At 56.2% G+C, this 27,846-nt stretch overlaps 2 protein-coding genes across 2 annotated transcripts in view; one reads left to right on the top strand and one right to left on the bottom strand.

The window, feature by feature from the left end:
- The window catches only part of LOC116483220 (glutamine-rich protein 2), an 18,524-nt gene extending 2,370 nt beyond the window's left edge, over positions 1 to 16,154 (top strand). The window contains exons 2-15 of the mRNA XM_058428385.1: positions 505 to 602; positions 1,094 to 1,208; positions 6,294 to 6,545; positions 7,461 to 7,583; positions 7,686 to 7,760; positions 7,962 to 8,126; positions 8,259 to 8,380; positions 8,989 to 9,054; positions 9,274 to 9,375; positions 10,213 to 10,413; positions 11,086 to 11,233; positions 11,620 to 11,749; positions 12,486 to 12,614; positions 14,177 to 16,154. Coding sequence (XP_058284368.1) covers positions 505 to 602; positions 1,094 to 1,208; positions 6,294 to 6,545; positions 7,461 to 7,583; positions 7,686 to 7,760; positions 7,962 to 8,126; positions 8,259 to 8,380; positions 8,989 to 9,054; positions 9,274 to 9,375; positions 10,213 to 10,413; positions 11,086 to 11,233; positions 11,620 to 11,749; positions 12,486 to 12,614; positions 14,177 to 14,358 — 1,908 coding nt within the window. The 3' untranslated portion in view covers positions 14,359 to 16,154. The remainder of the gene's footprint in view (positions 1 to 504; positions 603 to 1,093; positions 1,209 to 6,293; positions 6,546 to 7,460; positions 7,584 to 7,685; positions 7,761 to 7,961; positions 8,127 to 8,258; positions 8,381 to 8,988; positions 9,055 to 9,273; positions 9,376 to 10,212; positions 10,414 to 11,085; positions 11,234 to 11,619; positions 11,750 to 12,485; positions 12,615 to 14,176) is intronic.
- Positions 16,155 to 17,118: 964 nt separating this feature from the next.
- On the bottom strand, positions 17,119 to 23,216 carry UBALD2 (UBA like domain containing 2). Its single transcript, XM_032177046.2, has 3 exons — positions 22,829 to 23,216; positions 22,478 to 22,540; positions 17,119 to 18,223 (listed from the first exon to the last, which is right to left on the bottom strand). Exons 1-3 carry the CDS (start codon positions 22,946 to 22,948, stop codon positions 17,912 to 17,914), a joined length of 495 nt encoding a protein of 164 aa, XP_032032937.1. The 5' UTR covers positions 22,949 to 23,216; the 3' UTR covers positions 17,119 to 17,911.
- Between the last annotated feature and the right edge of the window lie 4,630 nt (positions 23,217 to 27,846).

Below are 27,846 nucleotides of genomic sequence, written 5' to 3' on the forward strand. Positions count from 1 at the left end.
ATTTTTTTTTTTTTTTTTTTAAAAAGACTGATTCTTGCTCTGTTGCCCAGGCTGGAGTGCAGTGGTGCAATCTCGCCTCACTGCAACCTCTGCCTCCTGGGTTCAAATGATTCTTGTGTCTCAGCCTCCTGAGTAGCTGGGATTACAGGCGCCAGCCACCACGCCCAGCTAATTTTTGTATTTTTTAGTAGAGATGGGTTTCCCCTTGTTGGCCAGGCTGGTCTTGAACTCCTGACCTCAGGTGATCCACCCGCCTCGGCCTCTCAAAGTGCTGGGATTACAGGCGTGAGCTATCGTGTCTGGCCCAGTCATTCTCTTAATGCCAGCTTTGTACATCCATGGGATGGATGAATGGGCAGATGGACGTCCACAAGGGCTCCTGGCTTTTGTCGGAGGGGGTTGGGTTAGTAGAGGGAATGGGGAGGGCTGACATGAGCTGCAGGGGCACACTTGGGAAGCGGGAGCTCAGGCCTGCCTGACCCTCCTCATTCACTGGGTTTGTAGGTGGAAAGGCTGCAAAGGATCCTGGAATGGGAAGGGAATCAAGAAGCAGGGAAGGAACTGAAAGCTGGAGAGCTGAGATTGCAGCTGGCTGTCCTCAGGTAAAATGCCCCAGCTAAGAGCAGCTGGTCCCCTGGAATCACAAGTTCTCAGCCAAGGAGGTGATGGTGGCCAGTGTCTCCCTTACGCCCTTGAATGGACTACTGTCTTTGGCCTGGATTGTGTCTGCTTTTCAGATTGTCCATGTCTAGTTCAAGGAACTGGTAGAAGTTCCCCAGGTTCCCAAAACAACTCAGGACCAGGTCTTGGAAAAGCAAAAATAAGCTTCTTAGACTCTGTCCCCAGTCAGAGGCTGAAGGAGGCCACTTCTGATGGCCTCTCTGAGCTCTCTCTTTGCAGTGCCCAGTCCCACCGCCCAGAAGCCTCCCAGGACAGAGGCATAGCCTCTGTCTCCCTAGACAAAATCCAGTGGAGGGGGGTGGAGGGTGAGACCTCCAGCTGTGTCTGCATCCCCCTGCGTCCCGGACGGCCCAGGCTCTGCATGGGTCTGGCCTGAGTGTGGAGTCTGGCAGTCTCTCGTCGTGCACCACAGAGTCACCGTGGCTGACATTGAGAAGGAGCTGGCCGAGTTGAGGGAGAGCCAAGACAGGGGCAAGGCTGCCATGGAAAATTCTGTCTCCGAAGCCTCCCTTTACCTGCAGGACCAGGTGAGGATTCCCCACTCTTCAGCTCCAGGGACCAAGGGCCCTTCTTAGAGCTGGCTTGGCCCTGCCCTCCCACCTCTCATCAAAAACCAGGTCCCTCCCGTCCTCTGTGTGTGTGTGTGTGGTGTGTGGGCAGGGGGTAGGGGGGCAGTGGCGAATGTGTCCAGGATCCAGATCCCTCCTTATCCAAAGTCAGCTCTGAGTCCACAAGTGACAAGGGAAAGGAACCCCTACAACACCTGTTTACCTCGCATTCGATATTTCCCTATCTTTTTTTTTTTTTGAGTTGGAATTTCGCTCTTGTCATCCAGGCTGTAGTGCAGTGTTGCCATCTTGGCTCACTGCAACCTCCACCTCCCAGGTTCAAGCAATTCTCCTGCCTCAGCCTCCTGAGTAGCCAGGACTACGGGCATGCGCCACCACACCCGGCTAATTTTTGTATTTTTGGTAGAGACGGGGTTTCACCATGTTGGCCAGGCTGATCACGATCTTTCCCTATCTTTTTTATGATATAATTCATATATCAATAAATTCACCCTTTTAGGCCGGGCGCGGTGGCTCACGCTTGTAATCCCAGCACTTTGGGAGGCCGAGGCGGGCGGATCGCGAGGTCAGGAGATCGAGACCACGGTGAGACCCCGTCTTTACTAAAAATACAAAAAATTAGCCGGGCGTGGTGGCGGGCGCCTGTAGTCCCAGCTACTCGGAGAGGCTGAGGCAGGAGAATGAAAAAAAAAAAAAAAAAAAAAAAAAATTCACCCTTTTAAATTGAATAAGGTAGTTTTTAGTACAAAGTTGTGCAACTATCACCACAGTCTAATTCCAAAACATTTAATCACCCCAGAAAGAACCCTGTGACTCTTAGCAATCTCTCCCCCGTTCCCTTCTGTCCCTCAGCCCCTGACAACCATGAATCTGCTTTCTGCCACTATGGATTTGTCTGTTCTGGACATTTCATATAAATGGAATCATACAACATACATCTTTTGGATCTGACTTCTTTCACTTAGCATGATGTTTTCAAGGCTCATCCATGTTGTAGCATGTGTCAATACTCTATTCTTTTTTATGGCTTCCTAGCATTCCATTCTGTGTCTATGCCACAATTTGTTAATCTAGTCATCAGTAGAAAGACATCTGGGTTGTTTCCATCCTTTGGCTATTATGAATAATGCTGCTATGCACATTCATGTATACTTTTTTTTTTTTTTTTTTTGAGACGGAGTCTCGCTCTGTCAACCAGGCTGCAGTGCAGTGGCTTGATCTCAGCTCACCGCAAGCTCTGCCTCCCAGGTTCTTGCCATTCTTCTGCCTCAGCCTCCCGAGTAGCTGGGACTACAGGCACCTGCCACCATGCCCGGCTAATTTTTAAAAATATTTTTAGTAGAGACGGGGTTTCACTGTGTTAGCCAGGATGGTCTCGATCTCCTGACCTTGTGATCTGCCCGCCTTGGCCTCCCAAAGTGCTGGGATTATAGGCGTAAGCCACCGCACCCGGCCGTAATAAGTTGTTTTTTTGTTGTTGTTGTTTTGTTTTGTTTTTGGAGATGGAGTTTCGCTCTTGTTATCCAGGCTGGAGGGAAATGGCATGATCTTGGCTCACTGCAATCTCCAACTCCTGGGTTCAAGTGATTCTCTTGCCTCAGCCTGCCAAGTAGCTGGGATTACAGGTGCCTGCCACCATGCCCAGGTAATTTTGTATTTTTAGGAGAGAATGGGGTTTCACCATGTTGGCCAGGCTGGTCTCAAACTCCTGACTTCAGGTGATCCACCCGCCTTGGTCTCCCAAAGTGCTGACCTGGTGGCCTCATGTATAAGTTTTTTTTTTTTTTTTTTTTTTTTTTGAGACGGAGTCTCGCTCTGTCACCCAGGCTGGAGTGCAGTGGCACCATCTCGGCTCGCTGCAAGCTCCGCCTCCCGGGTTCACGCCATTCTCCTGCCTCAGCCTCTCCGAGTAGCTGGGACTACAGGCACCCGCCACCACGCCCGGCTAATTTTTTGTATTTTTAGTAGAGACGGGGTTTCACCATGGTCTCGATCTCCTGACCTTGTGATCCGCCCGCCTCGGCCTCCCAAAGTGCTGGGATTACAAGCGTGAGCCACCGCGCCCAGCCATGTATAAGTTTTTGTGTGGGGCCGGGTGCGGTGACTCACGCCTGTAATCCCAGCACTTTGGGAGGCCGAGACGGGCGGATCATGAGGTCAGGAGTTCGAGACCAGCCTGACCAACATGGTGAAACCCCGTCTCTACTAAAAAAATACAACAATTAGCCGGGCGTGGTGGCACGTGCCTGTAATCCCAGCTACTCAGGAGGCTAGGGCAGGAGAATCGCTTGAATCCGGGAGGCAGAGGTTGCAGTGAGCCGAGACTGCACCACTGCACTCCAGCCTGGGTGATAAAACGAGACTCCATCTCAAAAAAAAAAAAAAAAATCAGAAAATAGCTGGGTGTGGTGGTGGTGCACACCTGTAATCCCAGCTTCTCAGGAGGCTGAGGTAGGAGAATCACATGAACCTGGGAGGCGGAGGTTGCAGTGAGCCATGATCGCGCCACTGGATGCCAGCCTGGGTGACAGCGAGACCCTGTCTTAAAAAAAAAAAAAAAAATTATAGCCACCCTAGTGGGTGTGAGGTGGGATCTCATTATAGTTTTGATTTGCGTTTCCCTAGTGACTAAAGATGCTGAGCATCTTTTCGTGTGCCGTTTGGCCATTTGTATACTTTCTTTAGAGATAAAATATATATATCCAAATCCTTCATCCATTTTTTCAGGTGAGTTATTTGTCATTGTATTGTTGAGTTGAAAGAGCTCTTTACATGTTCTGGATGCTAGGCTCTTATTTGATAGATGACTCGTAAATATTTTCTCCCATTCTGTGGGTCATCTTTTCATTTCCTTGACAGTGTCTGCCTTTAAGCCTTGCAATGCAATTCTTGGTCATTTTCTCACTAAGGAGTGCCTGAACTAGGAGCAGCCCTCTGAGTGCTCACAGAAGAACCACCTAGGAAAAGCCACTGGGCCAAGGGGGTTCATGTCAGGAACCTCTTTGTGCAATTTTTTTTTTTTTTTTTTTTTTTTGAGACAGAGTTTTGCTCTGTTGCCCAGGCTGGAGTGCAGTGGCACCATCTCAGCTCACTGCAACCTCCACCTCCCGGGTTCAGGTGATTCTCCTATCTCAGACTCCTGGTTAGCTGGGACTACAGGTGCACACCACCATGCCTGGGTAATTTTTTTGTATTTTTAGTAGAGACAGGGTTTCACCACATTGGTCAGGCCAGTCTGGAACTCCTGACCTCAGGTCATTCACCTGCCTCGGCCTCCCAAAGTGCTGGGATTACAGGCATGAGCCACTGCACCCGCTTTTTTTTTTTTTTTGAGACAGAGTTTCGCTCTTGTTGCCCAGGCTGGAGTCCAGTGGCATGATTTCGGCTCACTGCAACCTCCGTCTCTGAGGTTCAAGCCTCAGCCTCCCAAGTAGCTGAGATTACAGGCGCCTACCAGCACACCTGGATAATTTTTGTATTTTTAGTAGAGATGGGGTTTCACCATGTTGGCAAGGCTGTTCTCGAACTCCTGACCTCAGGTGATCCACCCACCTTGGCCTCCCAAAGTGCTGGGATTACAGGCGTGAGCCACATGCCTGGCCCGCTTTGTGCTTTGAGCCACATTCCAGGCTTCCCAGTTGCTGGAACTGTGGTGTGCACCATGTCATGACCCTGGGCCAGGAGTCCTGCCCGAGGAGCAGTTGGGAGTGTTTAAGAGTCACCTGTCAGTCCAAGCTCATCCCAGGACCACACTCAGGAGAGAATCCACTTCCTGTTGGGCTGACCTAGCCTCCTTTTGCAGGCTTTTTTTGGAGGCCCCCGCTTCCACATGCCCCATCTTTAGCCACCTTGGCCTCCTGCCTTTCTCTGAATGCACTCCTATTTTTCCTGCTGTTCTTTGCACAGATAGCTGCGGCTTAGTCTTAAGACTCCACTGAAATGCCCATTTTTCTGGGAGGCCTCTTCCTCTTTTCGAGAGAGAACTGGCCAGTCCCTCTGTATCCGGGGCCCTCAGAGGTACCTGCCTCCGGGCAGGCTCTTCTGGTTGTAAGTGGCAGCATCTCTGTGAGCCCAGGCAGAAGGGTGCTGCCCTGGGGGTGTGCAGCTGTAGGGAGTGGAGGAAAAGGGAACTTCCAGGCCATGGGGGCAGGCCTCTGCATCTGCTTTTGTAGGTACCTGTGTCCCTCTCCTTACCCGTTCTCTCAGCCCCCACATCTCTCTCCCATTCCACTCTCAATCCACCTTGCTCTCCTTCGTGCTCCACGGTGGCTGCCCCAGCCCTGCAGAGTCCTTTCTGCTCCATCACCCACTCCCAAGAGAGGAGCCCAGGTCGGCCCAGCCTCTCTTTTTGAGCCAAGCAACGTGTCACAGATCTTTGGCCAGTTGAGGGACCGGCCGCCCTTAGATCAGCTGTCTACCTGGGAACTCTCATTTGGGGTGACGAATGGGGCCCACGGGATGCAGAGGAGAACACCAGGGCAGCCTTCAAGGCACTTGCCCTGGAAGGGGTTTGCACCGCCCAGCCTAGGAGAGGCCCCTGGAGCAGTGTCAGCGCCTGCCACGTTCCTGTATCGTGAGTTATTTACATGCTGGGTGGACGGAGCATGCCTGTTTCCCCTGGCGTGTGAGCGGGAGCGTGTGCAAGCCCGCCCCTCACCGCCCCAGAGCCCGGGGCGGGGCCTGTGTGTCATTAGGGTCCTCTGTGTGTTTATGGCCCGGCTAACTGGCAGCAGCACTTTGCGATTTAGCTAAAGAAGAGATGTTCTCATGCTGAGCCGGTGGGCTGGCTGGAGAAAGCTCCAGAGGCCTTCTTCTGGCAAGGGCTTGGTTCAGTGTTGACACTGTGTTCCCGGAGAACTCTCTCTACTCACCGTTTACTGGATAGATGCCCACGATGGCACATGCTCCGGGAGGCACTGAGGATGCAGCAACTGCCCAGGGCATGACAGGAGAGGCACACAGGCTAGGAGCAGTGCTAGCATGGGCAGAGCGTGGCTGTGACTGGCCTCGCTGCCCTGCTGCTGCCGTCTCTCCTGCACACAGTTGGACAAGCTCAGGATGATCATTGAGAGCATGCTGACCTCCTCCTCCACGCTCCTGTCCATGAGCATGGCCCCGCACAAGGCCCACACCTTGGCTCCTGGCCAGATCGACCCTGAGGCCACCTGTCCGGCCTGCAGCCTGGATGTGAGCCATCAGGTCAGCATGCTGGTGCAGCGCTACGAGCAACTCCAAGACATGGTCAACAGCCTGGCCATCTCCCGACCCTCCAAGAAGGCCAAGCTCCAGAGACAGGTGGGGCTCTGCTTGCCTCCCTCCTGCTGCAACTGGACATGGCCCCATAGGGGAGGGCTACCCTGCTGCAGACCCACGGAAGTGGGGTGGGTGTTTGGGCCTCAAGGTCAGCTCTCTGTGGTGGAGCCCTTTAGCCAGATCCCACAAGAGTCCCTGGTCTTTCTGCAGGTCCACAGCGAGGGTAGCAGCAGAACTAGCTTTGGGGACAGGAGACCATGGGGAAGAGCTGTCTTGATGGGGTGGGACAACACAGGCAGGCTGAGGACAGATCAGTGCCCTTCGCGTGCCCTGGAGACACAGGCCCAACTGTAGGAGATGTTGACTCCCTGGCACGCAAGTCTTCCAACCCCTTCTCAATTTCCCTCAAAAGGGCAGGCTTGCTGGTGGGGGTGGGCACAGCCACAAGTCCTGGCTCCTGCCTCTTGGGCTAAGAAACTCAGATTTGGGCCAGGAGAGGAGGGGAGAATAAAGCCCACAGCCCAGCTCTCAAGTGCCCCAGGACAGCACATCACCCCTGAACCTCCGTCACCTCTACTGACCCCCGACCGGCAGGCCAGGGTCACAAGGCTAGTCCGTGGGGATGTAGGTGACTGACGCTTGTGTCCTATGGAGGTGGACACCCAGAAAGGGCAGACAGAGGGCCTTCCGCACTGTTAGTGGAAAATTGTTTTCCATTGTTGTTTTTGAGACAGGGTCTCCCTATGTTGTCCAGGCTGTTCTCGAACTCCTGGACTCAAGTGATCCCTCTCACCTTGCCTCAGCTTCCCAAAGTGCCAGGATTACAGGCATGAGCCACCGCTCCCAGCCTTGGAGATGTTTTAAGGGCTAACTTACCTGGGGGCAGCAATATTCTGGCAGCAGGGGGTGGGATCGCGCCAGCAGCCTCCAAGAACCTTCCCATCCCTCCTGCCGCAGGACGAGGAACTGCTGGGCCGCGTGCAGAGTGCCATCTTGCAGGTGCAGGGCGACTGCGAGAAGCTCAACATCACCACCAGCAACCTCATCGAGGACCATCAGCAGAAACAGAAGGACATTGCTGTGAGCAGCTGCAGGGTGGCCGGGATGGGGCCAGGGCTCAGCGTGGTGCCCCAGCCCCGCAGCCGCTGGCTCTTTTTTTCTCTGTTCACTTGGCCCCCCCAGATGCTGTACCAGGGTCTGGAGAAGCTCGAAAAGGAAAAGGCCAACAGGGAGCACCTGGAGATGGAGATCGATGTGGTGGGTGCCAGGCCCCAGGAGCCACGCTGTGTCCCAGGGCGGTCTTGCTGACTGTTTTTGAGAGACTGAGTGGAGGGGAGCTGGCGAGAGGAGTGTGGGTTCTCAGAAACCTGCCTGGTGATAGGGGTCGACGCCCCCAGGGAATAGGGCCCCTCCATGGCCATCTCCCAGATGCGGGGACCTCTGTCTGTCTCTGGGCAGAAAGCCGACAAGAGTGCTCTGGCCACCAAAGTGAGCCGTATCCAGTTTGATGCCACCACGGAGCAGCTGAACCACATGATGCAGGAGCTGGTGGCCAAGATGAGCGGACAGGAGCAGGACTGGCAGAAGATGCTGGACAAGCTGCTCACAGAGATGGACAACAAGGTGAGGCAGGGGCATGGCAGGGCTCTCCATCCCACAGCTCTGCCCCCAGGATCGGGACAGCACCACCTTCTCCTGGGTCAGCCCCCTACCTGCTTCCTTAGAGGTCCCCTGGCCCCCCTTTCCCCGCCGCAGCTGGACCGCCTGGAGCTGGACCCAGTGAAGCAGTTGCTGGAGGATCGGTGGAAATCGCTGCGACAGCAGCTCAGGGAGCGCCCCCCACTCTACCAGGCAGACGAGGCGGCTGCCATGCGGAGGTGAGGCGTGGGAGGCAGGGGAGGAGGCTGGCACGCTCTTCAGGGGGTGAGGGCAGAGGGGGCTGGGGGTCTCCAGACAAACAGCTCCTGCCAGCACACAGCAGATCCTGCCCAGGACTGTCTCATGGTTGGAGGGACAGAATTTTAGAGCTTGAAACGCTCTTCTAGCCCAGGCCCCTTCGTATTACAGCAGAGAAAGGGAGGAGGGGAGGCTTAAGGCTCCCTAGGTTTGGCTGAACTAAGCTGGGCCTTTGGGACAGGGAGAGGTCCTCAGTACCCACAGCTGAGAGCTCCTGGGGGCCTGGCCCACAGGACCCGGCCCGTGGTAGGCTTGAATTCCAGGATTCCCATTCGTGGCCGCCAGGGGGTGCCCGAGACTTGCACAGGGCACCCTCAGGGGCCCATGGGAAGCCTGCTGGCTTTGGGTTAGGACAGGGAGGTCTGGGATGTGAGCCCGGAGGTGGGAGCAGATGGATTCCCGGGGAGCAGGGACATGATCTGCACCCTGGTGGGCTGAGATTCCAGCCTGCCTGGCCTGCAGAGCCCCAAGCCTTTCTGGGTCTTCCGGGCAGAGCACTCACCCTGCGTGTGCATCCCATTCCTAACAGGCAGCTCCTGGCACATTTCCACTGCCTCTCATGTGACCGGCCCTTGGAGACACCTGTGACTGGACAGTGAGTGCCCACACCACCGGCACATGGCCTCGCATGGCAGGGCTGCATCTCCTCCCTTACTTGTGTCCACCTGCCCTCTCCCTTTCTTTCATGCGTCTGCTTCCAGCCCTCGCTCCCTCCCAGGCCGGGGGCGGGTGGGAAGGTTCTTTAGGCCCGTGGATTTGGGGGACGGGACTTGTCCCACTCTGACCCGCCCCTTCTCCCTCTGTCCCTGTCCAGTGCCATCCCCGTGACCCCCGCGGGTCCAGGCCTACCTGGGCACCATTCCCTCCGCCCCTACACGGTGTTTGAACTGGAGCAGGTCCGGCAGCATAGCCGCAAGTATGCTATGGGACAGCATATGGGACATAAGGGTCTGGGGCCAGGATGGGGAAGGCAGGGGACAGGGATGACTCCGGAGGGCCCGGCGGAACGTGACAGAAGGCAGCGCTGTGGGATAGTGTGGAGAGCCTCCTCCTTGGAGTGGGACAGTGGGGGCCGCAGGCCGATTTCTGAACTAGCTCCCTGGCAGTTCCCGGGGCATGAGCGTAGGAGGCAGACCTAGTCACACCTGCCTTTGGGAGTTACGGTGGGACTTTGTCAAGGGCACCAGCTGCCTCTGAGAGCTCCTCTACTTCTCCACCTCTTCCCCAGCCTTCGGCTGTCTCAGCAACTCCAGGATTAGAGCGGTGGGGGGAGGGTCCGGCATAGCTCAGCCAGAGGGTGGACTCAGCCAACGAACGAGGCTGGTGGTTGGCATCTCATGCTCCCTCCGGCTCCTGCCCGCCTCTCTGCTGCTCCCCTTCTCCTAAGGATGGGAGTCTATAGTTCAGAGGACTTCAGGCTGCTGTTGGAGCCCTACGGGTTCCAGGTATGCGGGGCCAGGTGCACCGAGATGGGAAGGCCCGGGGCTGCCCTCAGCTCCTCCACCCGCAGCTGCAGACAGGGCTTTCTTCCATTTGGCTGGCCTGCCCTTTCCTATCTGAGGAAAGCCTTCCCAGCAAGCCTGGCCCTCAGATGCTGTGGAAAGGACTACTGCTGAGGGGTCAAGCTGCCCAGCGACCCCCAGCCTAGCTGGGTCCTGCACAAAAGGGACCCGGAACTGAAGGATTCGGCTTACACAAGGTCAAGGCCCCCGCCATGGGCCAACCCTCCCTCTATTCTGCTCACACCCTGTAGCCTCAAGCTGGGCAGTGCCTTCCCTCGGGGTGACCTGGCGCAGATGGAACAGAGCGTGGGGCGCCTGCGCTCCATGCACTCCAAGATGCTGATGAACATCGAGAAGGTGCAGATCCACTTCGGGGGCTCCGCCAAGGCCAGCAGCCAGATAATCCGCGAGCTGCTGCACACCCAGTGCCTGGGCTCCCCCTGCTACAAACGGTACAGGAGAGGCGGGCAAGGCCATGGGAGCAGGCACCCAGCAACCAGGCTTGGCTTCTGCCCATGCACGGCTGTGCAAACGCCTTGCCCCACTGCTGGGGGAGAAAAGGGAGTGAGTGTGTGTGTGTGTGTGTGTGGAAAAAGTGTGGGCGAGGGGTGTTAGTGTGTGTGTAATGTGTGTAAGCCGTGTGTCTATGGGTGTGTCAATGTGTGTGTGTAAGGGTGTATGAGTGTGTGTGTGTATGAGTGTGGGGGTGAGTGTGTGAGTGTGGGTGTTTGAGTATGTGCATGTATGAGTACATGTGTGTATGAGTACGTGTGTGTATATGTGTGTGCATGTGGATGAGTATGTGTGTGAGTACGTGTGTATCTTCGTGTGTATGTATGTGCATAAGTACGTGTGTGTGCGTGTGTGTGACTGTGTGTATGAGTATGTGTGTGAGTGTGTGGGTGTGTGTGTGCACGCCTGCCCATGTGCACAGTCACTGGGGTGGCTCGGCCTCACGGCTGCTCTGCCCCCACCCGCCTGTTCCTGGGCCCTGCTGCTCTACCTCCCAGCAGCCCCTGAAGAGAAGCTGCTCCACTTCCCTCTGGTCAGCCCCATGGTGGGTGAGTCCCAGGTCACATCCCTGGTGGTCTGCTCCCAATGACTCCATCCTGTCTTCATCACAGGGTGACAGATATGGCTGATTACACCTACTCAACTGTGCCCCGGCACTGCGGGGGCAGCCACACCCTCACCTACCCCTACCACCGCAGCCGCCTGCAGCACCTACCCCGAGGCCTGTATCCCACTGAAGAGATCCAGATTGCCATGAAGGTCAGGGCCCTGCCTGGAGCCACCAGGGAGGGAGGCCCTGACACGGCTCCAGATTCCTGAGTCATTCTCTAAAGGCACCAGAAATCAGCCAGCCCTCTGCCTTGAAGCAATTCCTTAATCAGACCCAGTCAAAGCCTCAGGTTCTTACCCTTTTCTGGGAAGAAAGATTCAAACCGGCCACCTGCCTGCCCAGCAGCATTCCAGCCTCCCACCATGGCCCAGATACCATTTCACCTCCCTCCACCTTCTCGCTCCACCCTAGTGCCTCCCAGAGCCCCCCAGGAGGGTTCTGAGACCACAGTGCTCTGTGCCTCAGGCCTGTGTAGAGGGGCCGGGGGAGGGCTGTGGCTGCTACAATGGTGATGGTTATCTGTCCACTTCTACAGTGTGATGACAATGGTGATGGTTATATCTGTCCACTTCTACAGTGTGATGAGGTGGACATCTTGGGCCTGGATGGCCACATTTACAAGGGACGGATGGACACAAGGCTGCCGGGCATCCTCCGCAAAGACAGTGAGTGGAGTCCAGAGGCCCCCAGGCACCTCACTTGGGTCCCACAGGGCGTGCATCCATTGTGGGGCCTGGCACTTTTATGGGCCACTGGACCCTGGGTGTCTTCTTTCTCCATTCCCCTCACTCCAAATGTTCAAGTTTCTCGAGAAGTCACCAGGTAAATGTTCACAGGTGGAGGACAGCTGTCCAGCCTCAGCCATCAGCTAGGATGGGGTGGCCCCGTGTTTTCTTGCCACCCTCCATCCCGGCTGCACTGCTGGGCTCTCCTGTCTTGGCCTCTGTCCATGGCATCATCAGGGCCTCCTCCTCCTTCAAAACTCAGCACAGTACCCTCTGCTGAGCCCCACCGCTTCAGCCCCCGAATGCCCGCCTCCCGTGGCAACGCCCGAAGCCTGCGCTTTGTCACTTCCCATCATGCATTTAGCTGTGTATGCGCCTTTCTAGATGCCTCCCTTCCTGCCCTGGAAACCCCAGGTCAGAACTCACCCCACACCTGGCACAGGGCTGACGTGCGCAGGTCCTCAGGGACTCTGCGAGTGGGTGGGTTGGGTGGGTGGCCACGAGAATGAATGAAGACCGCTTCTCTGGGGCATAGCCACAAATTCAGAATGACGAGGACCTCACTCAGCTGAGGCCGGCCATGACCAGCCCTGCGGCCCTCTCCCCACCCCCAGGGGTTCCCACAGAGCTCTCACCGCTGCCTCGGCACTGACCCTTCCTTCCTGCCCCCCATCAGGCTCAGGGACCTCAAAGTGCAAGTCCCAGCAGCCCAGGCCCCACGAGCACAGGCTGCCATCCCTCGGTGGCAATGGTCAGCTGCCCTCTCGGCCACAGATCACCCAGATGTCGGCTGGCAACACCTCAGGTAGCTTCCCTCTGGGTGGGGCGTCCTGCCAGGCCTCCCCGCTGGCCCTGCCGGCCCCCTTTCCTGCTCATGTAGGGCCTTTATCTCCCTGGAGAGGGGAGGGCCTGGGAGCCGAAGGAGGGGATGGGTGTGGAAAAGAGAAACCCCGAGTGACTGAGTGATTTGTGCCCCTTCTGGGAGGTGGGTAGGTGCCGTTACTGTCCCATTCCACAGAAGATGAAATAGGGACAGGGTCACCACCCACATCTCTGGCTCCAGGTCCATGCCCTTGCCCTGCTCACGTGCACTGACTATCGTGGAACTCGTGCGCCTGGGCTCTGCATGGTGGCTGCTGGGCACAGGCCATGCCCGGGTCCCCAAGAGGCCCCTGACCCTGTCATGGAGGAACCTTTCTCTGCCCCCCGGCCCGGAAGATCCCTTGGGTCCTTGATCTCCGCAGGAGCTAAGTTGGGCCTGAAGGTCAGGAGGGTTTGGGGCCATACAAGGCCCTGCAGCCAGGAGGCTGGATCACTGCCAAGTGACCCTGGGCAAGGTCACTCTCGACAAGGGCTCTCCCCTCTCCAGACCTCAGTTTCCTCATCTGTCATCAAGGGGGTGCTGGGTTAGTGCTGCTTAGAGTCAGGCCCCCCCGAGAACCTAATAAAAGCTGCCGACCTTCCTCCTATAAAACAATTATGCACCCACATTCCTTGTGAACCCCTGCGGGAGGTTCAGGGATCCCCCCACCAGAGCCTCCACCCTCCCCTGCCCCTCGGCTAGATGCGCTCCAGCATCACTCCAGCCCTCAGTGAGGACCCGTGGCTGAGGGAGGAGGAAATCACAACAGAAAAGTGGCTGCGGTGGTCATGGTTCCTCGCCATCATCCAGGGCCCCCCACAGGCCAGGTAGTTTAGGAGCTTTACATGGATGAACCACTTTTAATCCACATAGCAGCAGTTAGAGGTAGGGACCATCGTTAGCACCACTTACAGCTGAGAAAACTGAGGCACAGAGAGGTGAAGGTCCTTGCTCTAGGTCACACGGCCAGGAAGTGGCAGAACTGGAGTTCAAAGCCAAGCCCTCTGGCCCAGAGGCTGTGCTGGGAATGACAGGTCTCAGTGGTGGACAGTGAGCACATGACTGTCACCCTGGCTCCCAGAACTCTGTTTTCTTGGGAATACTTAGCTCCCTTCTCCCAGTGTCTACTCTAAGGGCACTGAAAATGCTCTGGAAGCAGGAGAGAGGGACTGGTAGTCTCAGGAAGATTCCTGTGTCTGTCGGTGTGGATGTCGTCTCGTGTCTGTATTAACAGGAAACTACCAAAGAGGCAGCTCTTGGCTCCTGCAGAAGGACGTGTTTGCTTACTTTCCATTCACAAAGATCATGAAGGGGCTTCATGACTGCTTAGGAGCTCAGATGGGTCTGCACCGTGCCCCCCGGCCCCGGCAGCTCCCCTCCAGCCTGTGTCAGCCCAGCCCGGCGAACAGAACTGCTGTCAACCTCCCTGGGCATTGGGCAGGCTGGGGTGACCCCTGGTGGGCTTGGGGAATGTGTTGAGCAAGCTCAGCCCCCCTGTCTTGCAGTTTCTTCGCGTCAACAGAAAGACAGACCTTCCTCCGAGGGCCGTCTCTCCCAGCCGAACACAGCCCACCCGCCCAGCTCCACCGCGGTGGCAAACACGGGGCTGGAGAGGCACATGGACATGCTTCCTGGGGAGGGGCTCGAGGAGCCCACGCGGGGGCCGCGGTCCAGCACTGCTCAGTGAGCGGAGGTGTAAGTAAACGTTCAGGAGGAAGTTTAGGTGCGGCGAATCTTCTCTGACAGTCCTGGTTCAGGAAGATGCAGGGAGAGGGAAGTACCCGCTGCTGGCCAGGCAGCCCCCCACGTGCCTCCAGACCACCCCCAGGCCCGCCCACTCGGTAGACCTTCTAATGGACAGTGGGTCTGGTTTGTAGCCTGAAAGTGAGTCCTCAGCTTCCATTCTCCAAGGGCGCTGGGGCTTCGGGAAGGCTGGACACTGCACTGGGGACAGGGAGACTCCTGGCCCCTGGACCAGCTGGGCGGGCGCTCACCCCACCAGCTCTCTCCTGGCCTCAGCTAGATCCGGGGTGCTCTGCCTTCTGGCTCTAGACCCGCTTTCTAGCCTGGGGGGCTGGGGCCCGTGCTGTCAGTGTCCAGCACTCTGGGGGTGATGGTGGCAGCTGCCTGCTGTGCTCTTGCTGCTGGCTCAGGGTGGTTCCTGACCCCTGGCGTGGGATTCCGGGGAAGCAGTGCCAGTGGCTGGAGGCGAACCCCTGCAGCCGGCAGGGCAGGTTTCTGTGTGCTGCCCTCCGCTGCTCTCCCTTGAGTGGGCTGCTGCAGAGACAGCCGGGGCCTGAAGGCTCAGACCAGGGGCTGCTGTGGCTGTGACCCAGTTTCCCCATTCCCCTCCTAGAAAAAGACATCCAGGCGGTGGGTGGAGAGGTGGTGCGAGCCTGGCACTTGTTGCTTGTGATTTGCTTCCCTCTGCCCTAGCCCCGACACCTGCAGGCAAGGGACTCGCTAAAGGTCTTGGCAGGCGAGGGGACAGAGGAGTGCAGGTGGGACTGAGCTCGGGCCGGTGCAGCAACTGCTAGAGACGAGCCCCCATCACTGCTGCAACCCACTTGAAGCTCCTGGGACCAAGGAGACCCCTGACCTCCTGAGCTTGGGCTCCAGCCAGATTCTAGGGGTGCCCCAGTAGATGAGAGTGGCCCCCCCACCCTGAGGTTTATAAAGCCCTGAGGTCACCAAAGCCTTTCTGCCTCAGAGGCTCCCTCCTCAGAGAAAAGGAAGTGCTCAGAGTTGACAAAGGGGCTCCCCCCACCCCCAGTTCCCATCTCCCCAGCATGGGAAAGGGATGTCTGGGGCAAGAGGCCCGCTTTGGGGTGTGAGGAGACAATATCACACAGGAAAGGAAAATGTGGCGAGAAACAGCCCAGAAACAGGCTTCTGGCTCCTGACCCCGGCGTGGGCAAAGCGGGGCAGGCTTGGCTGGGTCGGGTGGCCGCTCCCTCCCGGCCTGCTCTGCGGAGACCCAGGGAGTCTTCATGTGATGATGTCACGCTCAGAGCTGCACAGAAGAGAGGAGCTGCTCAGACAGCGGAGCCCCGGGCGGGCACCCCTGGGCCCCAGCCCCTTTCTCCCCAGGCAGGAGGCAGAGGCAGGGCCGCCCCTCCCCCGCTCCAGCTGGGCTTCGGTTGCTCTCGGGCCCCACCCTGGCTGTGAAATGTCAGGTCGGCTCAGTTTCCCGGGTCTAGAAGCCAAATTCACCAGCTTGGCAGGGAGGCGCAGCCCAGCCCTCCTCACCCAGGCCTTCCCCACGCCCACAGAAGGTCCCAGAGCGACATTCCCTAAGCCAGCCAGGCCAACCCCTGACCATTCCCGCACCTGGGCATGGCCCACACCTGGGTGGACCCCGGCTCAGGCCCAGGAGGCCCGGGGACGTCACATCCTAACCACCCACGTGCTGAGAGGGGCTGCCCCTTCCAGCCTGGGAAAGCACAGGTGGGCAGGGGCGGGGGAGGGGGAGGAGTCTCAGGGGTTTCCAACCAGGAAACAAAACTGAAAGGACGAACCCAGCTTCCAAGCACGTCCGTGTCACACGCAGAAGTGGAGGGGCAGCGGGACCCACCGTTCCGCTCCACTGGAGGAGGGGCTGCCCCACCGCGTTGAGGGGCCCAAGGAGGCCCGGAGGCAGGATGCGGTGGGTGCCGGGCCCGGCCCCTCTCGACTCACTTCACTTCCGGCCTGAACCTCCAGTACCTTTGTCCTGCCTGTGTTCCAGCAGGACTTGGGCCCTGTAGACCCCAGCAGAGGGCAAGGCGGGAGGACGGGACAGGAAGGGGCTGCCCGGACAGTGTGTGGTGGCGAAGGGCAGGGCTGGAGGAGGAATCCCAGCCACGCCGCCATCACCCCCATCAGCCAGGTAGACAGGCTCCCCACGCAGCTGACCTCCCACGCAGCAGGACCACCTGAGGACGAGCTGCTGGGTCAGGAACTGGTAGCCTCACCCCATGCTGACGCCTGCAGGGCTTCGGGGAAGGGGGAATAGAAGCAGGCCCCTCTGGGGACCCGCCAGCCTTAATTGAACTTTGGCTCACTCCACGGGCCATGACCCAAAGGGGACATACTGCCCTGGGAAGCTGAGGGGAGGAATATCGGAGATGAGCTCAGCTGGAAGATGCCTCCTGGGAGGGCCTGGGGAGCCAGCTAGAAGGAAGCTCTCCCCACCGCAGATAGAAATGGCTTCCAGCTCTTCTCACTAGGGCTCTGTGGGTGGGGGCTACACCGATGGGGCCAAGAAGGGAAGGTCACAGAAACTCAGGACGGACCCTGGCCCCTCCCCCCTCCCCCCACCAACCTGGACCGTGCTGTCAGAGCCCCTGGTGTGACCATCCCACAGCAAAAAACATCCAGACCAGCCCAGTGGCAAGGGACCTCCACCACCCCTCTTCCGAGGAGATCGCTTCTCCCACCAACGGAAATAAAAGCACCGCAAACCAGGGAAGTTAGAAAAGTCTCTTTTTAAGTTTTTAAATTAAAATTTCACCCTGGTGAGATGGGATTCTGATTCGGGAACTAAACCCAAAGGCAGGCTCTCCACTTTGGACCTGGACACGCAGCGGGAGGGGCAGGGCGCCCAGGGCAGTCAGGTCCCCTGCTGGGCAGAGCCTGGCCTTTGACCGAAGTCAGCTCCTCAGTGCCACATCGGCCCTGCACATTCAGCAGGTGACAGGGGTGACAAGAGCTATGGGGCCACAACCAGCAATCAGAGGTGGGGAAGAGGCCATGGGGAGAGCCCTGATACCAAGAGGGCCTTCCACAACTTTGGCCTCAGGCCCTCCCGGGACCTGCAGCCGCTATGTGGCTGCCCGGTGACTGCAGGAGAGGTGTCCTCTTCCAGATTCCAGAAGGCATGGCTGTTAAAGGAGGCAGCTGACAGACGCCTTGTGCCTCCAACGTCACTCCATCGGCTCTGCAGCATGGCGGCCCTAGCCCCAAGCACCCCAGGTGTGCCAGGCCCATTCTCACGCACATTAGTTATATTTATATATTCATATATATTATAGTTATATATTAAAAACAGAGGAAAAACTTGCCTGAAAAACTCCTGAAGGACCCAAGTGGCCCAGGAAGTTTACTATCCCCCTCACCCACAAAAATTCTTTTATAAAATCTTCCAGTGCGATCTTCGGGAAACCCCCTGCCCTCCCCGGCTCCCCCCTCCCTGGCCCTCCTGTGTCCCCACAACCCTGGGCTGCCCCCAGCTCCAGCCCAGCGCCCGGCGGCATCCAGTCTCATCTCTGGCCGTCCATGGCCGTCATGGCTTTCTGCTGGGCGCCCCCCTGCTGTGCTCCTGGGGGCCACGTGGGCTGTGGGCGGTGGAGGTGGTGGAAGGTGGTGGGGGAGGAGGGCGGGATCCAGGGCACCTGGTGGCTGGGCGGGGACGAGGCCCAGAAGGGGCTGAAGTTTGCAGGTGGGGAGCAGGCTGCGGCTGTCATGGGGCTGTTGCTGCTCTGCAGGCCCTCGGAGGCGCGGAGCTTGGAGAACATGGCCAGCGCGTCGGGGAAGTTGGGCGGCGTGGCAGGGGTGTTGCTGGGAGTGCACATCTGCGGGGAGAGAACACGGGTGTGGGGAGGCTGCCTCGGGGGTCCCCGAGCCACTGGATGGGGCTTACCCAGGTCAGCCGCTCCTTTACTCCCATTTTTCAGCTTCATTCATTTTCGCACAAGCAGCTTCCACAGGACAAAAGTGCCCTCTCCCCGAGCCAATACAAATAGAAAACAAAGACAAAACCCAATAACCTTATAAAAACCAACAGGGTTTCATGAGGCCTGGAAATGACACCCCGAGGAGCATTCAAAGTAAATGGTTAATTGCACCCGGGAGCTAAGGTGTCAGATTAAAGTGAGAGAGCAAGGGGGCAGCCCAGGACACCACTGTTCCGCGCCCTCCCCGGGCAGGGAGACCAGCTGGCTGCCCCACCAGCCACCCTCAGATGCTCCCAGGCTGCTAGGGAAGGGAGAGCGGCCAGCGGGGAGGCTTCTCCCTCCTGTGCCAACCCTGGAAAAGTTAAACCACCTTGGTGGATGGGTTCACACCACACTAAGGGTGACAGCCACCAGGACTTGAAGGCTTTGCCTCCCTTAACAATGACACTTAGTGGCTTCAATTATCCTCTCTCTATGACAAATGAGGAAACTGAGGCCCAGAAGTCAAGTCCCTTGCCAGAAAATGCCGTCACAGCAGAGGGCAAGTTGAGAAGACGGACCTCCCCGCTCCCAAGTCTGCAGGCCCAAGCTCTTAACATCTACTGGGCCACGCTGCACAGGCAGAGTCAAGAGTCCCTTTATATGTGGGCCCCCTGAGGACACAAACCAGGGATTTCAATGTCCTGTGTCTGTAGCCTCAGGCCGCACACACAGCTGCCCTTGGCTGCAGTTTCTCAGTCTGTCCAGCCCTTCAGTCCTCTCCCTGGGGGTAGCTACAGTCCCCCATCTGCTGTCTTCTGCCACTACCCTGGGGGCAGGGGCTGGAGTGCCATCCAGGAGCACCTCGTCAGCAGCGTGGGCAAGAGGCAACACAGAGAACAAGACCACACAAAACTGGCTGGGACCTCAAAGCCGCTTTCTCCCTTTCCCAGGAAGCCACAGGAGTCCTTCTTTGAATTTCTCCTAATTTTAGCAACACTGGCCCCTCCCCCAGGCACAGGAGTTGGGGGAACAAGACTTGAGGGCTCTTCGCCTTGAAAGAGGGAGCTTTGGCAGGGCGCAGTGGCTCACGTCTGTAATCCCAGCACTTTGGGAGGCCGAGGCGGGTGGATCACCTGAGGTTAGGAGTTCGAGACCAGCCTGACCAACATGGTGAAACCCTGTCTCTATTAAAAAATACAAAAATTAGCTGGGTGTGGTGATGGGCGTCTGTAATCCCAGCTATTTGGGAGGTTGAGGCAGGAGAATCACTTGAACCCGGGAGGTGGAGGTTGTAGTGAGCCGAGATCGTGTCGTGTCACTGCACTCCAGCCTGGGTGGCAGAGCAAAACTCCGTCTCAAAAAAAAAAAAAAAAAAAAAAGAGGGAGCTTTCACAGCTAGAAACCGGAGGTTGTGGCGGGGTATAAGATACATGGAAGGGGGACACTAGCACACCCTGTCCATTGAGCCCCACACCATGTCAGCACCCAGGGCACCAAGGGAGCTCTGACCCTTGCCTTTCTAGGGGTCCTCAGGGGAGGCCGAAGGACTCAATGCAGAGGCCTGGCCCCACCCAGACCTTTCCCCTCCTCCCTCCACTACTCCCTGCCCCCCCACCCTCTGGGGATGACTTCTCGGCAGCAGGAAACAATGAATGAAGGGTGGGGGTGGAGGCCAATTGCATCACAGCATCGTGACCGACTTCCCCAGTTCCCCGAGCCAGCCAGTGAGGCCTGTCTCCTCAAACAGCCACCAGAGAACAGCAGGGATGATGGCTGGCAGGCCTGTGATGGCCTGCCTGTGTGAGCTTGGGCAAGTTCCTGAACCTCTCTGGAGCTTCTCTCTGCTTTTGTAAAACCAGGGTTTTGAACCAGATGCGCCCTTCGGCCAGTTCTCAAGAAAATCCATTGTCCCCTGTACCCACCTTGTCCTCCCACTTCAAGTCTGTGGTGCCTTTCTCCACTTCCAACTGGGAAACCCTCCTTATCAACTGGGAAGCTTCCAACTATGGGAATCTACAGTAATGTACGGGACAACCATTTATCAGTTACTCATGACTTCTGGTTGTGCCATTTTGCTGTTACTGGTCTCTATTGTTTTGTTTTTTGTTTTTAATCTTTTTCCTTTGACTTACTTTGTCTAAAAGAAATTGCCAGGCCAGGCGCAGTGGCTCACGCCTGTAATCCCTGAACTTTGGGAGGCTGAGGCAGGTGGACCACCTGAGGTTGGGAGTTCGAGACCAGCCTGATCAACATGGAGAAACCCCGTCTCTACTAAAAATACAAAATTAGCCAGGTGTGGTGGCACGTGCCTGTAATCCCAGCTACTTGGGAGGCTGAGGCAGGAGAATCGCTTGAACCTGGGAGGTGAAGGTTGCGGTGAGCCAAGATCATACCATTGCACTCTGCCTAGGCAATAAGAGTGAAATTCTGTCTCAATTAAAAAAAAGAAAAAGAAGAAGAAGAAAAGAAATTGCCAGCTGGGTGCAGTGGCTCATACCTATAATCCTAGCACTTTGGGAGGCTGAGGCGGGAGGATAGCTTGAGGCCAGGAGTTCGAGACCAGCCTGGGCCATATAGAGACTCCCCCTGCCCTGGCCTTTCTCAAAAATAAAATTAGAAAAAAAAAAAAAAAAAAAAAAGAAACCACGAACTTTTCGAGAGCAGGGATGGTGTCCCCCACTGCGCTGCTAAGGCACTCAGACTTGGGCACTGATGGACCCACTGGTTATGTGTGTTACAAAACCTGCTGCCTTCCTTGAGGGGAGCTTCAAAAGAGACTTACCATCTCCTTGGGATTTGCAGAGAAGGGGCAATAGGAACTAAACAGGATGCCAGACCAGCTCTTCCTGGGGAGCCTCCCTGTTCTCAGCCCCTCAGAATGGCTGTAGTATCTGGAAGTCCTGAGCTTTCTGGGATGGCCCCAGCTGGTGGGAGGAAATCTCAAGGATCCTCTGACAGGAGGTGGCAGGGAGCTTCGAGGCCCAAGCACAGGCGGGCGCTGGCCATTTCTCACGGTCAAGTGCAGGGGACGGTGTCTCCTGGAGATGAAACCCTCTTGGGTTTCTAAGAGCCCTGTGGCCAGCACCACGCTCCCATCATACTCAAATGCCATTTTTGCTTGATTTACATACAGCATCAGCCATTCTGAGAAAAACTAGTTAAAAAGGTCAAGACAGACCCCTCTACTTGTCCTCTGTGACTAGATGAAAACAGAGAGCCAAAGGCAAGGGCACCAAGTGTTAAAAATTCCAAAAATGCACCTAGAATCCACAACAGCTCTCCTGGGGAACAACGTTTTAAGATCGCTATCGCTGAGCCCTGCCCCTCCTCCCCCAGCAGGGCTAATAGGTAACTAGGCGGGTAGGGTAGAGGAGGGATGTCCTGAGCCTCAGGAAAGCAGGTACCCCATGGGCAGGAGGGCAAAGGCTCGGGCCTGGGCCAGAATGAAAAAGAAAGCAAATCCAGACCCCGGACCACTTCTCTGTGTGCTGGGCTGGTGGAGCTCAACACAGAGATTAAAGACACATTCCTGGCCTTATCCTGGGTCAAAATCTGTGTGTCCTCCTGGCTTGGGGGATGTATGTCCTTCCAACTTCCCAGTCCCCTTGGGCTTCGGAAGGTTGAACAGATCTTTGTGGGTAGAGCCCGGCTTCCTGAGCCAGGGTGGATTCATGCCTTTCCTGTTCCCTGTAGCGCTGGGTGTGTGTGTGTGTGTGTGGAGGGGGAGGGCGGAAACCACTCAACAGCACGAGGGGGTCCCCACAAACACAAGCACCCCCGGCGCCCTCCCTGGGCCCTTCGCGCGGGCTTCCCAGTGCCCCAGACGTCCGGGCGTCACCCGAGCCCCCTCCCCATCCCCTGGTTCTGGGGCCCCCCAGCTCCTGAGCCCCTCGCCAGGCCCCCGGCCCTCTCCCCCTCCCCCCTCCCCCCAACTTTGGCGCCCCTTCCCCCCAGGGACCAGTGCCGGGCAGCAGTCCCGAGGCCAAGCAGCAGCAGCCCGGGAGGCGGGCCTCAAAGTTGGAGGCGCCAGCGCCGGCCCGGGAGCCGCTCTTTCCTGGAAGACATTTTGGCTCTTTGTTTACATTCGCGGCGCGGCGCTCCCCGGCAACATGGCTGTCACCGCCGCGCTGACAGCGGCCCCGGCCCGCGCCCCTGCCCGCCGCCGCTTACCATCTGGTGGTGGTGGTGGCTGTTGGGAATGTTGGTTTCTTGGAAGAACGTGCTCAGCGCGGTCTGCGGACAAACAGGGCAGTGACACGGCGGGCCAGGCGGAGGCAGGAAACGCAGCGGCCGGGCCCCCCACCAGCTCTCCCCGCCTCTGCGCCTGGCCCGCGGCCCCCGACCCTCGGCTGCCCCACGTGCAGGGGGAGCTGGTCCCGGCCCCAGCCCCGGTCCCGCGCATAAGACCCGCTCGCGGGCGCCGATCGCCTTCCGGGCCGGCGACGGGAGCGCTCCCCGCCCCCGCCGCCGCCCGGCGTCCCCGACCCCTGCGGCCCGGCCCCGCGGCGGCCAGGCTCGCACCTCGAACTGCCAGTGGGCCGCCTGCAGCAGCTGCTTCGCCTGGTCGGCCGCGCAGCCCGCGGCCAGCACGAACTGGTTGATCATGACCTGGTGCCGCAGCTCGTCCATGTTCACCGACATGGCGCGGCGCGGGGCCCGGCGGCTCCGGCCAGACGCAGACGCGGGGCTGCGCGGGCGCGGGAGGCCGGCCGCCCGGGGCTCCGGGGCTCGCGCTCACCGCTGCCGCCGCCGCTCCGCCGCCGCCCGCCCGGCGAATGTTGTGGTTCGGCTCCCGCGGCCCGGCCGACACCACAAACAACAGCGCGGGGAGGGGCTGGGCCGGCCCAACGTTCGGGGACCGCCGCTGATTGGCCGGGGCGCCGCTCCGCCAGCGCCCGGCTCCCGTAAGGACGTTCGATTCGAATCCTGCGGCCTGCGGGGCCCTCACTGTTTCTCTTTTCGCCCGGCCGCGCCCATTGGCGGAGCTCGGCGCCGTGGGGCTCCCCAGCATTGGCCAGCCGCTGTGTTTTGGCTCATCCGGCCTCGTGGTTGGTCACGGCAGGGCGTTCGGGGCGGGGCCGCGCGCTCTGATTGGCCTCTGGTGGTCCTGTTTGAACTCAACTTGAAAACCCGGAGTGCCTGCTGATTGGCCGAGGGCCCTCTGTTTGCTGTTGTAGGCTTGGGGGTGGTGCGCCAAGTTCATTCATTACTTCATTGAAACAGAACATGCTCAGCTGGAAAAGCAAGACAGAGTGGCTTTGACTCATTTCCTCTGAAAGATGTGGTCATCTCGAGAAACAGAATGATCAAAATAGAAAACAGAGCCTTTGCAGCTGCTCAAGTCTCAAAAGCATGTAATTTTTAAAAATAACTTTCAAGCAGTCCAATTAAAAATAATCTTTTACTGAAATATAACGTACATTAGGAAAGTGCGATGTCGCAGGTACAGCTCCCAGACTTTTCACCGAGTGAACACCCAGATCAATTAACAGAACGTTACTTGCACCCTAAGAACCCGCGTCCTGCCCTCTTCTAATCACTACCCACTGCAAGGATCGAGCAGTATTTTCTTAGTTTTTAGACCAAAGACTTTGCTCCCTGAAGGTGGAAGCCAAGATTTAGGTACAATAAATATGACATGCAAGGAAATATGCAAGGAAAAAAGTGAGACTTTCTCAGTGACCAATATGCCAAGTCAAGAATTTTTTCTTGTTAAATCGGTTGACTTAACTGAAGCTTTAATTTCTTTTTTTTTTCTCTTGCTTGTCACGAAAGCTAAGATGAAGATTTAATTTCTACCATCTTTTAAAAAAACAATGGGTGGCCGTAGGGGTGGAGTCTGGGGTTGGGATGGCTTACACCTATAATCCCAGCACTTTGGGAGGCCGAGACAGGAGGATAACTTGAGGCCAGGAGTTCAACACCAGCTTGGGCAACATAGCACAGACTCCATCTCTACCAAATAAAAACAAACAATAACAAACAGTGAGTGTTTCTACAGAGATACTGTTTCTCAGTCGTAGCCCTTTAAAGCCCAAAATTTGATGGTGGTTGTTGTTAGATAGGGCTAGAGTGACATGATCATGGCTCACCGTAACCTCGAGCAATCCTCTTGCCTCAGCCTCTTGAGTAGCTGGGACTACAGGCACACACCACCATGCCTGACTAATTTTTGAATTTTTAGTAGAGATGAGATCTCACTATGTTGCCCAGGCTGGTCTTGAACTCCTGGACTAAAGTGATCCTCCTGCCTCAGCCTCCCAAAGCACAGGGATTACAGGTGTGAGCCACCATGCCTGGCCCCAAATTTGTTTGTATGTGCTGAGCTTCCATCTTCTGGATTAGGGTTTGATCTTCAGGGCTGTGTTTGAGAATTGTGGGGGTAGGAAAAGAACTAGGAGTTAAAGCAGATTGGGGAAGGGGCAGAAGAGATTGGGAAGATAAAATATTGTTAGGGATTCACTGTTAGAGTTTCTGTTTCAGGAGAACTTTGTGAGTTTTTGATCTGAACTACTAATTACAGAGTGTATTTTAACCAGTTAAACGTCTGTAGAACAGAAGGAGGCTTATAATAAGAAAGCACGTCGTGGTTCTATCTTGACTTTGCCTAAATTGGATTTAACTCCCTATCTAAGAAAACTTGACAATATGTATTTTTAAAGTTTACAAACAAGAACATTACAATTAATGTTAATGTTTCTGTACTGATGAAAAACAAATTCAGGTACTACAATGAGCTCATTCCATTTGGTTCGTTTTTTGTTTACTTGTTTGTTTTGAAGGAGTAGGAGTCAGCTTTTTCCTGGGAATTGCCCTGAAGTACACGTGGGCTGGGACCTGGCGTGTGGCTGGAGAGTCCAGTACAGCTTGCGGCCTTCCGGTCCAGTAATTGCAAGGTGAAAACAAAAGTGAGCAGCCGGCAGCACACATTGCCAGGGAACTCAGGCCGAAGCAGCCCAGAAGGAAGTACTGTCACTGTGGGGCTCCAGGTTTTCACAAGTACATGCGGGTGTCAAACGTGTCAGGGCTGTGAGTAGGAGGGTCTACCCTGGGGAGGGACATTTCTGGCAGTAGTGGAATGTCCCCTATGAGCCCGTAGGTCTTAATTCAGGAGTAAGTTCCCAAGGAAAGCAAGAGTCCAAAATTGCCAAACCTGTTATTTCCTGGATATCAAGGCAGTTTATCCAGTTTATGTAATGTTTAACAATTGCAGGGCCCAGCTGTGGGCACCTGGGCGAGGCATGGAGGGCAAGGCCCCCAAGCTAGAGAGACTCAGGTTCTAGTTATCTTCTGTGGGCCTAAGGTCACTCAGGAAGAGGGAAGGAGAGCAACAGAGCCCGGGATTTGTGGTCCTGAGACATGGAAGTGCTTAATCCATATTTTGGCTTCTGAGAATCCGGTTGGAGATGAATAGCTGGGAAACCTAGGACTGCCCCACTCCTGGGAGAATGAATGAGGTCATGTTTGTAGAGGGCTTTGAGCTGATGGGAGGAAAGCAACTTCCTAAATGCAAGGTGTTATTAACTGAAGGTACTATTATTTTAATCTGAGAGGACAATGTATGGTAGGTAAAACAGAGCAATAAAAATATGCCATGGGCCGGGCGCGGTGGCCAACGCCTGTAATCCCAGCACTTTGGGAGGCCGAGGCGGGTGGATCACGAGGTCAGGAGATCGAGACCATCCTGGCTAACACGGTGAAACCTCATCTCTGCTAAAAATACAAAAAATTAGCCAGGCATGGTGGTGGGTGCCTGCAGTCCCAGCTACTCGGGAGGCTGAGGCAGGAGAATGGCATGAACCTGGGAGGCGGAGCTTGCAGTGAGTGGATTTTGTGCCACTGCACTCCAGTCTGGGTGACACAGCGAAACTCCATCTCAAAAAAAAAAAAAAAGGCTTGAATCACAAATAAAACATGGTATCCTCAGAAAGAAAATCCTTGTTATATCAGTGGTCTGGGCTCCAGCACAAGCGGTGAGGCAGCAACCAAGAAGAGAAACAATCTTAGCAGTATTTCCTCCGTTCCCGGATAACAAGGTTGTTGTGAATGCAAGTCATTGAATGAGTCCTGAAACAGGCACACAATAGCCGGACCATAACAAGCAGCTGCCAGTTACCAAGCACTTCCTGTGAGCCAGGCAGCTCTCTAAGACTTGAATGTCTATTAACTCATTTCAATCCTCCCCCAAATCCAGAATCTCATTTCACAGGTAGGGCCGCTGAGGGACGGTGGAGGGGAAGACTGTCCAGCGGTGGAGTGAGGCAGTGGTTAGCTCACCCATGCTACCTCCCTTCCTGCTGCAGCTGTCACTTCTGTGGGACTCTCAAAGGGCCCCTTCCCCAAAAGATCTATAGAGGGCACTAAGAGTTCCACTGGAGATGCTTGAAATGAGTGAACCCTCCTCGCCTCCGTGGGGATGAGAAAAGGACACCAGCTCTCTTGGGTACTGGGTTTGGGGGAAGGGTAGAGAACTGGCATTCCCAACCTCCATCTCTGCAGTGCATTAAATTCCTGTTCTGGCCAGGCGCAGTGGCTCACACCTGTAATCCTAGCACCTTGGGAAGTCGAGGTGGGCAGATCACTTGAGGTCAGGAGTTCAAGACCAGCCTGGCCTACATGGTGAAACCACCATCTCTACTAAAAAAAAAAATACAAAAATTAGCCGGGCGTGGTGGTGCGTGCCTGCAATGTGTAATCCCAGCTACTCGGGAGGCTGAGGCACGAGAATTGCTTGAACCCCGTAGGTGGAGGTTGCAGTGGACCGATATGGCACCACTGCGCTCCAGTCTGGGCGACAGGGTGAGACTCTGTCTCAAAAATAATGACAATAAAAAATAAAAATAAATTCTTGTTCCTTTCTTCTTCTTTCCACCTCTTAGTTCCCTAAATCCAAACAGATCCAACAAAGCTGAAAGATGGAACTTGAGGGCTCTCAGAACTCCCAATAGGCCCAAGGCTCAGAGAGGGCACAAAATCCACTCAGGGTCATGAACACTCCCTTTTCCCTGCTGACTGATGGTCGCACTGGGATTCCATTCAGGTTTGGTTGATCCAAAAGCTCATTTCCTTCCTCCCTCGCTTCCTTTCCTTTCCTTTCGTTCTTTCTTTTTTCCATCCTCTAATTTTTATTTCTTGCTTCCCTATTGTTTCTTCGAGATGCCAGGACAAAAGGACAAGGTGGCCAGGAGAAGCAGAAAGGTGTTGAGAGGAGAAGGAGAATGGGAAAGGGCCAATAAGAAGAGAATGAGAACAAGCAGCAAAGCGCCAAGGCAGCTGGGCAAGGCTGGACTCACACACTCCCTGAAGGCTCGGGTCCAGGAGGCACTGGTGGTACGATGGTTTTCTTCTCCTTCTGTGGATTTCCAACGCTATTGCTAGCCGTTGTTTGTTTAACATAGCCTATTTTTTGCTGCTATTTTTTATTGCAAATTTATGCTTTGTTTTTCCTTTTTTGGAGACAACTTCTCACTCTATCACCCAGGCTGGAGTGCAGTGGTACGACTTCGGCTACTACAACCTCTGCCTCCTGGGTTCAAGCG

The sequence above is a fragment of the Hylobates moloch genome, unplaced genomic scaffold (genome assembly GCF_009828535.3).
Source record: "Hylobates moloch isolate HMO894 unplaced genomic scaffold, HMol_V3 SCAFFOLD_15, whole genome shotgun sequence".
In the NCBI taxonomy this organism is placed as follows: domain Eukaryota; kingdom Metazoa; phylum Chordata; class Mammalia; order Primates; family Hylobatidae; genus Hylobates; species Hylobates moloch.